Below are 18106 nucleotides of genomic sequence, written 5' to 3' on the forward strand. Positions count from 1 at the left end.
ATAAAGGAAAGATTGATATATACAAATCGGATAATCGTAGTAAGATCAAAATCAAAGTTTCAACCGGAAAATCCATAGATGAATCAGAACATACAGTCAATCACAAAATCTACAATATGTACGCTCTTTAAATTAAAAATATTATGGCAAAGACTTTAGCTCCAACAATATTTTTGGTATCAAATTTTATATTAAGCAAACCAAGACAAATATTCCAAAAAATGACATTTCATTAGAGAGTAGAAATATTTTATATTTATAATATAATTATAAGCTAATACATTTTATATTTTCATTTTGCTTCTATAGGAGTCAAATGAAGACAAAGTGGATGTTTATATAGTGAAACAAACTTTAGAAGGGCCCGTAAAAATCGCACACGTAGAAAATATGGAACCTCTCGTCGTAACCACTAACGAGATTTCAAAGAGTATTTACGATAGCATAGTTAATATATTCAACGGAAATCGAATCAAAAGTGGCTCGTCGACTACGTAACGAACGGTTCAATTTAGAATATTTGTTACTTCATATGCTGAGTACTTGTTAGTGAATTATCATAGTGTTAGTAATTTATTCGACAGATATATATTTCCATCAAAGAATCAAAAATATAAGAAATATGCTCTGGAAATATTAAGAGATCGATGTCATATGTAAAATTTGCACTTGTTTTCGTTAACGTTAATTAACAATATCATATAATCAATGGAGCATAACGGAGAAAAGTATAGGTACATTTCGTAAGCCATTGAACACTTCTCATTAATTAACTAATTAAAGTATTAAACGATTGAAACATGAAGCAAAATCAATTGTGCTATTATGCAAACAATTGAATTGTAAATACATATGTATGTATACATCATAAATAAAAATTACCTTCAATTGTACGAAATTACCATTTAATTCGCCACTACCATCATAATATTTATATTATTATATTATAATAAAAGTACATTCAGACGCACATGTGCATGTTTTACGCAACTGCGCCTCGCTATACTTCCGACAGAGTAAAAAATAGAACAAAATTTCTTTCAGGGAAATTAAACTCGAATGATAAGTGACAACGTCGTTTCGAAACTGAGAGAGTTTTACAGATTTGAAGCGATCTCTAACTTTGCAGATAAAGCTACAAATGTTTCTGTACGCCGATCGATAACGCCTATTTATAAAAACGAAATTAATACGTTTAATTTCAATTTTGTAGAACTTATCGCATTAAAGGCAACGTAACGTGCAACGCAATATTCATGTGATAATGTTTCCTTGTCTTTCGTACATGATTATTGTCTTTTCAGCAGAATTAATTATTTTCCTTATAAATATTCCAACAAATTATTTCAATAATTTTATACAAGTCAAAAGTAATTGTATCACAAATACAATTAGATTGCTTTAATTTCAATGAAATGTTCGACTCGGTAAAACATTTATCCATCTGTTTTCATTAAAATACGTTTTAAGCGATCGAGGGCAACGACCTGCCATATTATTTTTTTCTTTTTCTCTTTTATACCGAAATTACCACCATTTATCACGAGTAACGCGAGTAAATAGCCGTGAAAGAAGGAGGATAGACGATGAAACGATTACAGGGCGGGAAATGTGTAAATGCGAGGTAACAGCGGCCAGTTGTCGTTGCGTATTTCAAAGATGTGTTAGGCGCGAATCAATTTCGGGTCAGCAGTTTCGTGATCAGCAGCTGTGTGCGCTCGTTGCCCGTTTCAATGCGCTCAACGGGATAAACGGGAAAATTACTGTCCGACATATTTGCATATCTCCGTAAAACCATCGTAGATTTATACTCATATTGATTCAGCAAAGAATATGAACATTTTCTATTAAAATATTAATTTATCTCTCTCTTTCTCCCTCTTCTCCTCTACTCGTTTTTTGTCTATATTCTTTGATTTACACTTTTATATTCTTTTTATCAATAATAGTGTACATTTGGATACTCTCTTTATAATTCATATGAATTCATCAGTTTCTTTATTTAAAAAATATTTAAATTAAGACCTTTTAATTCATCGAGATTATTGCCTTTTGTGTTTTAAATATAATACGCGTTTTATTTCGCAGAATAATCGATTCAACATTGTTAAGTTTGCTTTTAATTTTGCGATATCTCATTGCATTGTTTAAAATCGGAATTCATCTTGTTAAAGGTTCCTTCTATAACACGAATTGTGTCAATATACTGCATATTCTCTCAATATTTTTGTATATTTCGTAAAAATATTGTCTTCTCTTCTAAAGGATTAACCGAGAACGTAAATCATACTTTACAGAGAAACGACTATGTACGTAGGAGATTTATATTTGGAAGAGAATTTCGAAAAATTTAATATCTTCTGCAAGCAGAAAATCGGATCACTGGCCCCATTTTTCTGGGGAAAAATCAACAATAGAACATTTAATGATCCCCAGTGATAAAATTGTTGCTCGTACGTATTTTGCTCGTATCTAACGTATTGAGGTACAACTCCAATGCCGTACAATATATTTTATAAATAAAACACCGGTTTAATTCCGCTGCAAACCGAAAAAATAATAAACTAATCTTGATTTCAACACTTGGGAAATGAAAGGAAACGTAGTGAATTTACATTAATTAAAAACAAGTATAGTGTACAGAGTATACTGTAAAACAAGTATATCGTAGAGAGAATGAATCTAAATTAATCTTAAATCGTTCATACGTGTGACATTAATGGAAAATATGTTAAATTTAAATCGGGTATTTCATGAAAATGTTCACAAGAAATAAACAGAACAAAAAGCTGAAACCTTTTACAACGGAAATCCATTTGTCGATCAAGCAAGAGTCTTCTCCCCCGCAACGTTCCTCGAACGATCTCTGTATTCCAACCACGTAGCATCAACCGCTGTCTTGGCGCGAAAGTGTGTCAAAGATGTGCGCTGAATCCAGACAATACAGCCTCGAGAACAATGCCGAGAGGCGTTATTACAGAAACGTCCTTCAAATCGGATGTTAGGCACAAAGATTATCACGACAACGACGAAAGAGGACAAGCCTCGTTCTTCGAAGAAGGCATCCTCTCCCTGCGGTTCCATCAACGTCGCTGTACAGTGTCACGCAGTGCCTTGATCACACCCAGTTTCTACCTGCCATTCTCTTGGCAAATACCAGTGGATAGTGTAGAATAGAAACTCGAAGATAAAAAGAGAGAGAGAGAGAGAGAGAGAGAATAAGACGAAGTTAAAACAACACAGATATGGCCTCTTTAGAGAAAAGTGGCTCTGCCAGCTGAAGCTTAAAGGGGTTATTGTGGTGAACGCTCAGCTGCATTACTGATGAATGATCCGGAAAACGGAAAGGCGAACAGGGTTCCCTTCGCCAGAGGTATGTGTCCGCTCGTGCCATCCAACGAAACTTTCTTTATGACTCTCGAGGCAAGTACAACTTCATCATAGGCTGGGTCGCCTGCGGGGACCATGGCGAAACTTTGCGGTTCGTTGCTCGGTGCATTCGTGGCCGAAGCGTTTAGCGGTGGAATGACTTCTTGCGGACAATAACTGGCTGGTCATTTAACTTTGCTTGTTGTTACGTGCGCGTAGCGTGTTCAATATCGGCAACAGGGAGCTGTTACTTCGAGGTCCGTTCAATTAGCCAACGTTCTTTTCGCTAACCACGTAGAAGGCCAGAAAATGTAACGCAGCGTTTCGTGAACTTAGAACCAGGCAGAGAGAGAGAGGGTTATTAATTTCGCGCTATTAATCGCCGGCCACGGATCAGGACGATGTAATTTTGTTACGTTGCCCTTTAACGGGTATTAGGAAGACAGCTGGTAGCGAAATGCTCCAGCGACGATGTGTCCATTGTAAACAGCCCGGGAAAAATTGGGTTCAACACCGTGTGAAAGTTTGAAGTTTACGCGTCGTAGAAATTTCGAGTTCGATAAATACTGTTACGTGCATTTATGCCCTAATGATTGTAAAAAAATTCATAGCCTCGATATTGGTCGTTTTACAGGTTCACAGTTCTCAAATATCAAGACTAAGATTGCGGTAAAGGATTAATTTCCAATCTCGTTATAACTCGACTCGTGTTAAACCTTACGTTCGATTTATGCGAGTCACCGCCAAATTTCATTCGCCATTCGTGCGCTTACCTCGAAATCTGTGAAGGCTTTGTAAGTTAGGATCAAGCAGCCACCGAAGAATAGACAGGTGGCCAGGTTTCTGGTATCCGCCAATGAGGCGACCAAAGGAACAGATCCCATCTGCCAGTCGTGAGACAGCGTTGCTGGGCACAGTAGTAACCAGCAATTCAGAGCCGCCAGATAGCAGAATGTCAATAATCTGGAATCAAAAAGAACGAATGGTTCTCTTTAACGATGTCGATATATCTCCTCGGAATCGATGTAAAAGGAAGAACGAAAATAAAATTGAGCAAAGGTGAGAAAAAAAGTAGCAAAAATGCAACGTTGATATTTCGCACGAAAAACTGATTTTGCGAGAAATTGGCGAAATAATCGCATTTCGCTACGACGACTCTTGTGTCGCCGCCATGCTACTGGCACGTACGGCTTATTACTATCCGAAAACGTCAATCACGCGTCGCCAGAGTGCTTGGTCGGGCGTGTCAACTTCAGGCCTCTCGGGAATGCGTTAAATACCACATTTTGCATGGTCGCTTCTTTTTTCCTTGCATAAATGCAATTACGAAATTAATGCATATCTTATCTTGTTGAAAGTTTTATAATGGATTAAATTATAGTTTTAAGCGGAGCGAGTGAAAAAGGTGTTTTCACATTTGCACGATCCAATTTCCTGCAATTAAATTAAAGTACTCCTGCGTAATTGAAAATTTCAAACAGTGATAATTCTTTCGTCAAGGAATTTTTATTTTACGCTGCAGTAGAGCTGGGTACGTAGGAACTCCATTTATTTGGAGAAAATTTTAGTCAGTGTTCGGTTAGATGAATTTCGACCAGCTGACGCTTATTGCACGGACAAAAATCACAGCTAAATATATTGTTTATCCTGTGACAGGTTCATATAAATGAAATTCTACTACCCCTATCGTTGATTTCAATTTTACCGATTTCCAAAAGCAGTTATCAGATTAGCTTTATTATTTCGTTTTATTAGCTACGAGTGAACATGAGAAACAGGAAATATGAATTTTATTTCCTAATAGCTTCAGAAAATTTAACCCACTTAACCTATATAAAGAACAGAACTCTCGTCTCATTAACCAAGTTACGCATACTCTACCTTTAAGCTCTCTGAAACACAGCGCGCAAAGCTGAATCGATTTTAACCAATATTCAAAGCATCCTCGACGCATAAATGCATTAAGTACCCACAGTTCGCAATCTTATCATTCCACTTAAGCGATTACCATCGGTACTTGCCCGACCGCTCAATTTAATCGTCCCTTTGTATAACTTTCTACAACTACAAATCATCTTTTTCCTCTTCTATAGGAAACTTTCGCGTATACGCACAATATATTCGCAAAAGTTTTCTATGATAAATCTTCAAATACTTTCGCGGCTCATTGTATAAGACATTGCTGTCGCCAACAAATTTTCTTTCCCCTTTATTTTTCATCTTTTCTTCACGGAGTAAATTGGTCGACGATACTTCGCGCAAATTCCGAATACTCACAGCTGGTATTGTTCGACTGGCAGCGACGTTGAAGAGGTCGAACTACAACGCCGTTGAAGAGTCTGGCCTCGAATGCTGACGCGGAGCTTCCATTTTCTCCGCTATCAGCATCCACCGATATAATCACCGATATAATGGTCGAGCGTCCCGTCGCAAGCATCTCAGCCATCTTCGAGGAGGATAGCCCCGGTGTATCGTCGCGCCTACGACCGGCTTACTCGGCAAGTCTATTGTTTGGCGTGTACGAGCCAAAGCACGCGATACGCGACAGCCACCACGCGTCGCTAAATATCCCTGCCAGTTTCTATGGTCGTTAATTTTTTCTTTGTTTGATCTGTAATCGCCGTTACTATGCCGAGGTACTATGAAAATCGGTAATGAGTCGTAGAGTATACATATATCAAACGAGGGTCGATGGCCTCCATTTTGAGGTGTGTGTTTGAACTTGATGAAAAGGATTGTACGATGGGACGTTAAAGGGAATCGCTTGGAGAAAGTTTTGAGAGAATGGTTGAAGTAAAAATTATTTTAACGTAGAATTTTCCCTTTGGAAGGATTTACATTACCAACTAAAAGTTTGAAATCGTTACGTATTCTATAGGACTCGCAATATTCGAAAGGGAATCGGCTTAAAATTTTCCTATGTTAGAATGCCCTTTAATATGCGAAAATAGCTCTCTGATTGATATAGAAAAATGTTCGGTTGATATTACCGAAGTAGATAATTACTGCTTCTTTTCAAATTTTACTTCATATAGTAACATAAAACATAAAAATGTATAATTCAGAACAACAATTTGTAAGCAACTTCAAAATATAATTTCACTCAACGTAATATCAAGTCTGATTTAGGTTCGGCTAGATTATTTCTAAAGTGGTGTATGCCGCTGAACATTATTCCACTCAACATGTCCCCATTTACATACAACATGTTCAGATAATGAGTTTCACGTATGTTACGCTCATTTTCTGTATTTAATAATGTCGCACATTATAGTCAGGTAACGTGTACACTACATTTGGGTTTATCACACAGTACACTGTACCTAAATTCTGAGAAATATGATTATTCGCATTAACGAACTCGGGAGACGAGAGAGGGGGGGGGGTGAAAGAGCAGGAGGAACAGCGAAAGAAAATATAAATATAACGGGTGCTAATTGGCATTGCTCCTTTTCTAGTTATCTGCCCTTGTATCCCGTAAAAGCAGCGTACAACATTTCCCGCTTTCATCGCACACGTATGCACGTTGGTTCAACAATAGAACGTCGCCGGATTTGTTATAAAAGAGCCTTACTTTGGATTATTAACTCTCTACAAGCGAGCGTTTCACGTTGTCTTTCATTGAGGAGGCAACGTTTATAGTACAGAAATGTACAAAACGTGTCGCATGTCATTTTTGTTGAATGAAATATTTATTAAATTAATTATACCGTACCGTGTTGCGACCGTGGTGCAGTAATTTAGTCATAGCGATATCAAGATGTTTCTTTCTTTTCCCGTATTTGCGGCATGTGTATAAAACGGCAGCAGTGAACAACTTTAAAAGTACACGGTTCTTATCGTCAGAAAATATTTCATCAAACTGGAGTTTCATAAGTTCCCCTATTAGTTTTTGATTTTTAGTTACGAAACTTTTAGCTTAACGTCAAATAAGTACATAGGGCTGAAGGTGTTACGCAGGTTGCATTATAAATCTTGTTTCGTTGAAGGCGGAAAATTTATGAGGAGGAAACACGCGTAAAGGAACGTTTTAGAAACATTATTCTTCATTACGAAATGGGACTAAAATTCTATAGAGATTTCAACCTACGGTTCCAACCGTAGATGATAAGTTTAATTCGCAGCTAACAATAACGCTACGATAGAATATTATTTTGTTCCCTGTTTTTACTCTTTATTCTTATACACATTCTATAAGATAGACAAACCTAGAACAAAGGAATCAACAGTTTCCATGCTGCAGACAAACGCAATCAATTTGATGTTTATGCATGTTACTTTTCGACAAAAGATGTTGACCAGCCATCCAACTAGAAGTTGCTCTTTACGTCGGTCAACCGCTGTCTCAAGTCACTAGGAGTTTTGTAGGTAGATCGGATGCTAGTAGCATTATGTGCACAGAAACAGACGAAGGATATGGGACCACGGTACATGGTACACGGGATATACAGCGTCCTGAACTGCATTGCGGTATACTCGACTTCCCGCCGAGTAAAGATGACCTTCCGACTTGGCTTCCGTCACGGTAAACTGATCCGAACTTGGCCCGGTACAATGTATCTTGTGTTTGCCCTTTCGACACGGCAACACAACTTTCAGACGCGGAACATCTTGATTTTTAATTTTCTATGTTATAGCTAATACTTTGACTCTGATCTTGCTTCGGTAGTAAGCTACAGGTAAAATATTGCGACACGTTTCCACTTTTATCATTGAAGTTATGTCATCGGTTAATTTAATGGACCACGTATATTTTATATCATACGAAAATGACAGTAATTACACATATATCGTTTGGAACGTTACAATAACACAGACATTGTCGATTCAGAATTGTTCGTAATGTTCTGAATTGCCACCGTCGTGAAGATGCTTTGTACTTTATCGTCTCCCATTGTGCTTCGCCATTTTGCGCAGCGATGAATGAGATGTTGGGCAACACCAATTTTTATCCGCTATGACTACATTTTATTAAACTATCTCTTTCATACAGCGTATTTTATCCCTTGCTAGTGTTTGCAATTTAGGGCGAGGTTTAAGGATATACGATAAATATTGGTTATCTTTTTGTTACGTTCGATTAAAGAAGAAATTTCTTACGAAACGGTATTCTTTATCTGGCGTTAAGTGAACGATGTTGAAACGCAAGACGAGTTCAATCGTTCTTGTTTTCCAGATGAAGATAGATGGATACAGCTGAAATTAACTACGTGAAGTCCGGTGGAGCGGACAGCTCTTTTATAAGATTTACTTCGACGTCGTAGAGGAACTGTTCTTGTCATGAAAGAAATAAACTAGACCGTTGTAATTCTGTTGTTTCGCGGTAAGTTTCGTAATTAAGGAACTTCCATGTAACATTTCAGTATTTCAATCGTTAAGAATTACTCGTTGAAATATCTTTCGCGTCTCTTCGATGAAACAAGTGTCTTAAAATTTTAATTGTGAAACTTGTATTGCATAAAAGTACTATAAGCATCAAGCTGTTTGCTCATACTTTTTTCACCTAAAACGTTAAATAATTCATCGGTAACCAGGCTACATTCTCTTATCCGTCCATTTTTTCAAACAATTTTATTTATTTATACCTATTTATGGTAATCTCACGTTAACGATTTTACAAGCCTGTAGAAAGTAAAATAATTTTACATTCTTCTTCCAAATCAAATAATATTATTTTCATCGACTTTGTAAATATTTCATTAGACATAAAGATACGTCTCTCTATAAAAACCGATAATAATTATACGCTAATTACGAGAGCAATCGTAGCGTTTAGCGTAAATAAGAAAGAAACAGAAGATCTATTAACACTTATCCTGATAATTTTCCTATTCCCATTTCCGGATACTAAAAATTAAGCGAACATTCGCGATACGACGTACGTAAGATTACCTAAATGTATCAAACCGCGAAGAGCACTAAATTCACCACTTCGAAAGTAATTACAAACTTCTATCTACAGGATATCTATGTAAATGTCCTTAACAAATGGCACTTCCTTTTCATTAAATCTCCGGCAGTCTTACGCGGACGCCATTTCGTGGTAATATCTGGTATTAAACACGAGTTCCGTCCTAACGCTTTAACATTGCGTCTGTTCTTCAAATATTACGTTCTCGACCTCATGCCAAACCGCACCGCCATATATTACATACAATGGCGGAGGAGCAGAATACACGTAGAGCAGCGAGACGCGCAAGGATTTAGAAGGAACACAACAACTGTTTACCCTGGTTAAGTTCGCTCCGCGTACCGGTGGAAAAGAATTTTTGGTGCAAACATCGTGCGCACCAGAGAAAAATACAGCCAGATTATATTCTCTCTCTTCTTCCAGGGAAGATTAATATTTAAAGGCTCTCCGATATGGAGAAGGCTCCGTGCACGACGCTCCTGGATATAAAAGATCTAAAATCTTTATATACCCTGCCAGAACGTTTCCTACCGTCAAAAAATTTTATTTTACGTTCGAAATTGCCGCGTGTTTCCTTTGTGAAAGCGGATTGAATATAAATTAATTAAACGACACGTGGTATAAGATTGGAATAACCAAAATTTATAATACGAACGAAAATGGTTGCTATTTCTGAGATATTAAATATTTAGCTTGTACCACGATAATGATGTAACTAAAATTTTGCAGCTTTTTCAATTATTAATATAAGAAGGATAGTTATCGATTTTATTTTTTACAGATTAAGTCCTGTAAATGAGCTCCAAAATGTTATCGCGTAACGACATTTGTGCTTCTATTGCATTTTTACTTTTACCTTCAATGACATGTCGTTCTCCTTTCTTCTTTCCATCGCTAACAACGTTTTGTTTCAATTTACTGACGTTATTGGTGAAATAATATGCGCAGCTCCTGTTGCAATTATTTTCGACAGTAACACGAAACGATAAATAAATCTTCTGACGAAGCGATTTTTGTATCAAGAGTGCTACAAATCGGAGTGGGAGTAAGTTTGATAATAAATGTGAATCTATCGAATTGAATAAGATTATTATAATATTTTTGTACACGTTCGACATCTTATTATATTTTAATGCGATGTTCTTAATTACCTGTGACGATTTGGAGCATTCAAGCTCGTTTTCCCTTAACTTTGCCTCGCTTCATTCGAGTCAGCAATTTTAGTGTAAACCAATCAAAAGAATTATTTTTGTTTCATAAACTCCTGAAAGTTTAATTCCGATCTTGTGTATAGACAATGAAACCGATATTGTCTTATCGATCGACATATTGCCGAATGTATTTGATAAAGAATGGATAAGATATGTAAGCTTCATAAAATATATTATTCCTCCGGAAGGGTTTTAATATTTATGGGAGGATTCCGTTTAAATATTCTTCTCCAACGATATTATCAAGGATCGTTTCGTTTGGCAATTAATATTTCTCGAAATTTCGACATTGACGTAACGTGATATTGACATAACAAATTCAAGGAAACTGAAAAAAGATTATCGTCCATCGACCACTTAATTAAAGCTTTACGTGTAGGAAATTTCTACAACAGGAAGTTTCATTCCTCTAGCGGCTTTTCTCTAAAATTCTTCATACACATTATATGTACAACATCCTCCAATTCATTTATTAATTTAAATCAATTAAAATAAACTATATTTGAAGAACGAGATGTTCAGAAATAACCCAAGAATTCCTAAATGTACACGATCTCTAATAGGTTTATTTTTAGGATTTCTACATCTCATTATGCATTGCTTGGAATAATTAAAGATTCGTTATCCGAGTGAATTTGATTTATATACCCATTACTCATGTCTGTAAATTTTTTGTACAATAACTACCTTAATGTTAATTTTTATTATATTATATATAATATTATACTATTTTATATTACCCTTACTACTAAAGGACTAACGTCCTTATTTCACTTCATGTTTATTAATTGTTGAGAATTTTGGATCTTAATAGCCGAGATAATAGTGTATGAACACTAAATTTACACTTGGAATTTATATTAGAATAGTTATGTATTTATTTTATAAATGATTCCAATGACATTCATCGATACACACGTGCACACGTCTCAGCTTGAACCATACCCGACTGTTAACCGACTGAACAGTTTACATTCATCTGTTTTCGAGACGCCGCGCACACACACACCCACACACAAGTAGTATTACTACGCATCCAACCTAATGTAGCACTCAAAATTATACATATCTCAATATTAATAAAATGGAAACTGAAGAACTTCAAGGATTGCATGTCTTAATTAATCATTAATTCAATGACCGACAACAGCATTTCCACCGATCCATTTAAATGAAACGTTTTACTCTCTTTTCGCTATTAGCATTCCTTAATCCTCGATACCGTACGCGTAATCTGTGCGCTCACGTGTCACCGGCATGCTAATTAATGTCTCCGGCTGGTAATAAAAAAGCAGAGTCGAGCGAAAGGGTCGCGAAAAACAATGACAATAATGTATTCCACTCGGAGGCAGGCGATCTCTTTTCCGACGTATCATTTTTCTCAGCACCCAGACTACACTTTTATTTCGTTGACGTGATTAATGGTACCCGGACGGCTTAAGAAACGTACACTCAAGATGCAGGAAGAAAGGCTGACCCGAAACGTCAAAATAATAATTCGGGATATATATCAAGCTGGCCGGCGTGTACCATCACGTGAACGAGCTGGATTTTCTCGGAAACGTGGGGTGACGGACACAATTTTACAATTCCTAACTGACGTGCACGTTTACATGCATTCAGAGAAAGCGGGCTGGCCGTGATTTTTGCGAAAACCTATATACCTGCCGGATATTGCAGCGAACCCACCGCGAATACTCAGGGATTTATAGGCTTTTACTCGTTATTTGGAACGGATGCATATTGTTGCGCTCGTTTCGCGCTATGCATGAATCAAACGCGTAGGGAAAACGGCGAACGAACAGTAGCAACGTGCGCTCTTGCAACGCATGAGCGGGGAAATTGATTTATTAAACCTGCAGGTTTTGATTTCTTGCGCTAAAAAAGAAAGTTCAATAAGAAACGATTTTTTAAACGTGTAAAAGATTTTAATTTATTAAGAAGAACTTTCAATGTGCGAAACAGATTAAATTAGAAGATTACTTGATTATAAAGTTATTGTTCTTTAATGTATTCTAAAGTATTTCTTATTTTCCGAGTCGATTGAATTAGAATTAATCGATCGATCGTCTCAATCACAGGTTCGAATAATGAACTTCCTTAAATTTACGAAATATTTTATATTTTATAAATTTCCTGATCTTTTAGTATAATTCATAGCGTTACAAGCGCATAATACGCAGAATACAAGAGGTACAAGTCTTCCTAAAGAGGAAAAGCACGAACATAACAGAGATAGGTAATTTTCAGCTCGAAGACGTTATTAAATTTCGCATATTTCTTAAACATTCCACTTTTTTAAATAAATTCGATAAAAACGTCGAAAATTCTTGGGAAAATTGTTTAGCGGCAGAGATGCTTCAAAGCAATCGTAGGTTCTGGAATTAAATGAACCCGTAATTTAAATTCTTATACCTTGGCGGGGGTGTGATTGCACATTAGAGTAAATATTCAACGTCCGATAGTAAAAATAAGGAACAAAGAAAACGAAATAATCAGACACATACGGGAGACACGCGACACGCGTTCGCAGGATTTAATTTACTTGGAACATGAATTACGGCACCGGTGAAGATTTAATTTGATAAAGTCCATTCTGCCGTAGAGGAAAAAATGAAATTCTTTTGTAATAATCCGAATATCTGGGTTCAATTATATGAACATACTCGCAGCTCGTGCGTCAATTAGAAAATTCCTTTCAAAGCATTGCCGTGTCGTTAAAATATTAAATAAAATTAAAAGTACAGTTTTGTTTAATTTTGAAACTCTGGCGCGTTGACAGAGTTGTATAGTTTTGATTTAACGCGGAAACACGCGATAAAGTTTTAACGTACACAGTTCAGAATAGGATTGGAAATTGAAATGTAAAACAGATTGTAAATTTCTTGGATCGAGTAAGAAAAAAGATCTCTGTTCCACCTTTAAAGGCGAGGGTAAAAGTACGCGAACCTTTTTATATGATTTCTATTCGTACAACGTTGACAAAGCGTACGCAGATTAAAATTTGAGCCAGTTTCTCGCTCTATGTTTTCGATACGTTGTTTCTCAATTTGAAAAGAAACACGCAGAAACGTAGCAATCGTACGAATGATTTTGGTGTATTAAAAATTGAAACGAACCGGTAAAACGAAAGTTTCGTAGTTTCACGACGCGTTGAAATTGTTACGATAACTGCAGCTTGCCAGGTCGAAATTGTTAATCCACTTTATGCTTCGAGCATTGCACGCGAAGACGAGGCTACTAATTGTAAGAGCTTCGGAAAGTTTCGCCATTAGGACGCGCGATGCATGATACTGCATACAAACTCAATGTTTCGCTAAAAAAAAAGAGAAAAAAAAAACAAACGGAGGGATATGACCATAACCCGTACACGAGTTGTAATTTTTACTTATCAGTCGCGTTTTATAGTTCCAGGCACACGAGACATTCCTTTTCAAAGAACTCGCAGCTACGAGTCCCGTATGTTTCCTTCCTATCTTTCCATCGTTAAACTCGATTACCATTGAGGGAATAAGAGTACGGTTCCGTGGGAAGCTGGAAGGCTCTAACAGGTAGCTTTTCGCTGGATTCGTTTGAAATTGGAATACAAATCGGCAAGCAAAGCGGAGAGATATTCCTGACACGTACGCGTATTATGAGCGCGCGCGCTTCGAGTTTTATAGTAGCGAAATTTGAACAATGTGCATAGCTATTCTGCAACGTAATAACCGTACGTTATGCACCGTTATTACGAAGTATTAGCATTCAGCCAGTTGTGTCATTCTTAAGTTTCATATCCCACTTTATGTATTCAACGTCTGGGTAATTCTAGCGAGATGCTGTGACTAACAAATGGAGGAATAAAGAATATTAGTTGATAAGATATCAGAAATACTTGGCCTGTTAATCGTAAAAGACGAATCGACCTTTTCATAGAGTAGCACGAGACAGATTTGGACAAATCTTTACCTGCGTGTTGAATAAGCGACGCCTTGTCTGTTCCACTTTTATTAAATGTCCTGGTGTTTTTATGAGTCTTGAATCTCATGAGTTACTTCATCGTTTGAACAATTGATGCAGTTTAGGCAACATGTCGAGTCAGTCCTTTAATAATGTAACCAGGAGAGACTCGAGCAGATCGCTAAATATACGTAGCTCGATAAATTTCATATGATATGATATATGTATCTTTTTCTGGCAATGTTGTATGAGTCATTCATATCGTGGAAAACCTTTTAGTCTATGAAATCTGTCTTATTCTAATGATTTTAAAACATTTGACAAACGTAAGTCACCGATGGACGTGGTGACAATCGACGTGTTAAGAGTGGGAACAGAAACATCCATTACCATGGGACGAGCATGTTACTTCGACTTTGATCACATTAGAGACTTCAATACTAAGTGCTCCCTAATGCCTAGTCTATTTTGGCAGTAGACAAACCTCATGGCCATCAAGATCTTGATCCTAAGTGGAAACATTTGTCAAGTGAACCCCCGTGACAAGTTGATCTTGATGCGAAATAGCCCTCGACACGAGAAGGAGCCTGAAATTGTGGGAATCTCACCGCCAAATGTATAACCACAGGCATCAACATTCTGGAGATCTCTAAAGTGTTTAAATTTGACTTACCCCGGCTTAGGGATTAAATCGTATGTGTAGGTATTTTACGTAGAATTGAATATATCGCGAAGCTAGAGAAATCTTGTGATTCAAGATAAGACAATACTGTCAAGAATAACAAAGTTCTGACGCAGGTCTCATTTTTGAAGATACGCGAGTCTCACTAGTTCTTGACCGAACAGCAGTAAACACTCGATAGGAGATTATACGTAGGAAAAGATGTCGAAAATTTCGAAACGTGTTCGTTTAAATCAATGTCTTTGAGAAGATCTAAGCTACTAAGCCAATCTTCAACTGAAGTCTATTTTCTTTAAATCTCATATTTATAAATATTCTATTTAATGTTACACAGTTTCGTTATTACGATTGTTGAAAACCTCTTACTCTATGAAAATTGATATTTAAATTGATATTTGTATTAATTAGATTAATTGGAACAGCAGAATTACCCAACGATATCATATTATCTTTAAAATTCTCTTTCCCGTCTGTCTTTAAAAATATATCCAATTCGAAAACTACTTTACCATTTCAGGAACCATTTCTAAACCGCTAAATGGAAAGCAGTAGGTCGATTTGTCGATGCATGTAAACCGCTTAATCGGAAAAGCGAGTACGCGAGGTGAGGAAATAAGATGGACGTTGATCGTTTCCGACATTCGTGTAGATCAATCACAGCAGGGGCAATTCGTAAAACCAGGTGTGAAGTGAAAACTTTAATCGACGTTCGCGTGATAAGTTCCGAGCCTCTTTCTCGCTCGTTCTTCCACCGTTCGCACGTAGGAACTTTGATGTTCGACCAATGTACGCCTTTGAATTCATACGAAAGCAATTTCCCGTTGGATCTCGGAGTCTCGACCACGTAGACGATGCAATGATCGATTCCTCGCGTTGTATTTCTAAGCATCCACTCGTGTTCGCGATCTGGTAGTAAGATTAATCACGAGCGGAGTATCACGTGCTTCTTTCAGTCACTTTCAGACACGCGAGCGTTCACAACCGTTTTTCAATGATGAATTAGTCGCGTACACTATCGTCTACAAGTACCTGGATTCTTCCAAACATTATAAAACGGATGGAGTTTATATTAACAAATTGTAGAAAATTTATAAGCAAATGAAAGAATAAAAGATCGATTGAGTAATATTGGTAAAAAATGTTCATCTAGCATCGAATTATGAAATTTACTATTGGTCAAGTGGAATTCAGAGTGAGGCGACTTGAAGTAGAATACGCGTCGAACAACGTTGCGTCAGACACATTCTACCGATCCACACTACCGTGCATACATACTTGAACATTTGTAGAAATTTCTTCTACATGCGTAACATGATTTACCTAACTTCTTGCGATCATGCGAGATGAATTTTGAAGCAAAATAAAAAATTCACATTGAAATTACAAATTATTTGCTGCGAGTCTCATTCATAAAAGTCACACAATCGTTCGTTGCCCACTATTGTTTCTAGATTCCTACGTTTTAAAAGTTTATATAGATTTTACGAACTCTCAGCTACTCGTTAAAAACAAACGTAGAACTTGTGTAATGTATTCCTCATCTTATCTAAAGTTTAAACCTAGCAGAGTACTTGATGCCAATTATGGCAAGAACTAAAGAATCACTAGCAAAGAGACGTTCTTCGATCGTTACGTTGTAAAAAATATCCACTTTTTGGTGAAATTGCATCGAGCGTCGAAATACTTATGGTTGGTAGTGTACGCTGTTACGATCTTTTTGCCTCGTATTTTATGTCTGCACGATGACGGGACAAGTTTACGTCGAGAAAGAGTTTGCATAAATTTGAACGCGTTTCGTTCGTTCGAAGATTCGTAGCGGAGAAAAAACGTTAATGAAATTCTTGCGGGGAACGAAGGAAGCGTGGAATATTTTCGTTAGTTCGTGCTTCGCGCTACAATGGATACAGAGGGAGACTGTTTCGAAGAAATAATGTGGAAAATTTGCGAGAGATAAACGAAATTTTTCCTCTGTATGCGCTCCAAAGCTCGACCGGATAATCTTGCTCTGTCGGATGAATGGAAATAGATGAATGAAGAAGCTAAGTAGAGCTACAAAGTGTCTCGTATAATAACCGTTTCTTTTATGAGATTTACTTCGAATCGCGGAAAAGCTGTTCTTGTCGCGGAGGAAATGGAGCTCGTCGTATACGTGGCTCGCTATTTCTCCTTTTCTTTTTTACAGAGAATTTCATAATCGTGGATTTTTGTATGTGCTTATTTGACGTTCAAGTACTTCAGAGGAGCTGGATCCGCTTCGCTGGAAAATGTATTTCCAAGTTTCAAATGGAAATGGGCGATTATGAAATTATTGTACAAAAAGAATTGAAAGAAAAAGATTTCATAAAGTAGCACCTCTCATAGGGACACGATTTTATTTTGTTATTTTTATAGTACTGGAATTTCAATATGCTGATCTAATTACGTGTGCCTTTAGATTTTACATTTATCTAACTTCTCTACACTCCGTTACTACATCTCTTATCTTCCATGCATTATTTCATCTTGCCAGGGACTAACTATGCCAAACATAGAAAATCGATATCATCTTCTCCTATACTGCATAGTAATGTTATACAACCGATTATTAATGACGTCGTTAAATTCAATTCAATTGTTACAAAAAAGAGACTTCATCTTAACCATAATCAATCGAGTTTCTATACTTGTCCCAACGTATCTTCTCTTTTATACTGAATAACGTCGTCTCGAATTCTCACTCTGCAAATATGTTTACGTCAAACTTTTGTACAAGAATTTTAAATGTTAAAGATTTGCTTAATACATTTGTTGACTAACCACAGTACTTTAATCGTTTGCATAAGATTCGATTGCTTACGTACGAAATAGAAATTGCAAAATTGCGACAGCAAATTTTATAATGATTCACGTGTATCAAACACATACGTAACATTATACAACCGATTATTAATGACGTCGTTAAATTCAATTCAATCGTTACAAAAAAGAGACTTCATCTTAACCATAATCGATCGA

At 36.7% G+C, this 18106-nt stretch overlaps 1 protein-coding gene across 4 annotated transcripts in view; it reads right to left on the bottom strand.

The window, feature by feature from the left end:
- LOC132911460 (protein O-mannosyl-transferase TMTC1-like) overlaps window positions 1–18106 on the bottom strand; it is a 292210-nt gene that overhangs the window by 70660 nt on the left and 203444 nt on the right. For all 4 annotated transcript variants that reach the window (XM_060968103.1, XM_060968098.1, XM_060968112.1 and 1 more), the window contains exon 7: window positions 4143–4332. In XM_060968103.1, the coding sequence (XP_060824086.1) occupies window positions 4143–4332 (190 nt within the window). The remainder of the gene's footprint in view (window positions 1–4142; window positions 4333–18106) is intronic.

This window comes from Bombus pascuorum, chromosome 1, assembly GCF_905332965.1.
Source record: "Bombus pascuorum chromosome 1, iyBomPasc1.1, whole genome shotgun sequence".
NCBI lineage: Eukaryota > Metazoa > Arthropoda > Insecta > Hymenoptera > Apidae > Bombus > Bombus pascuorum.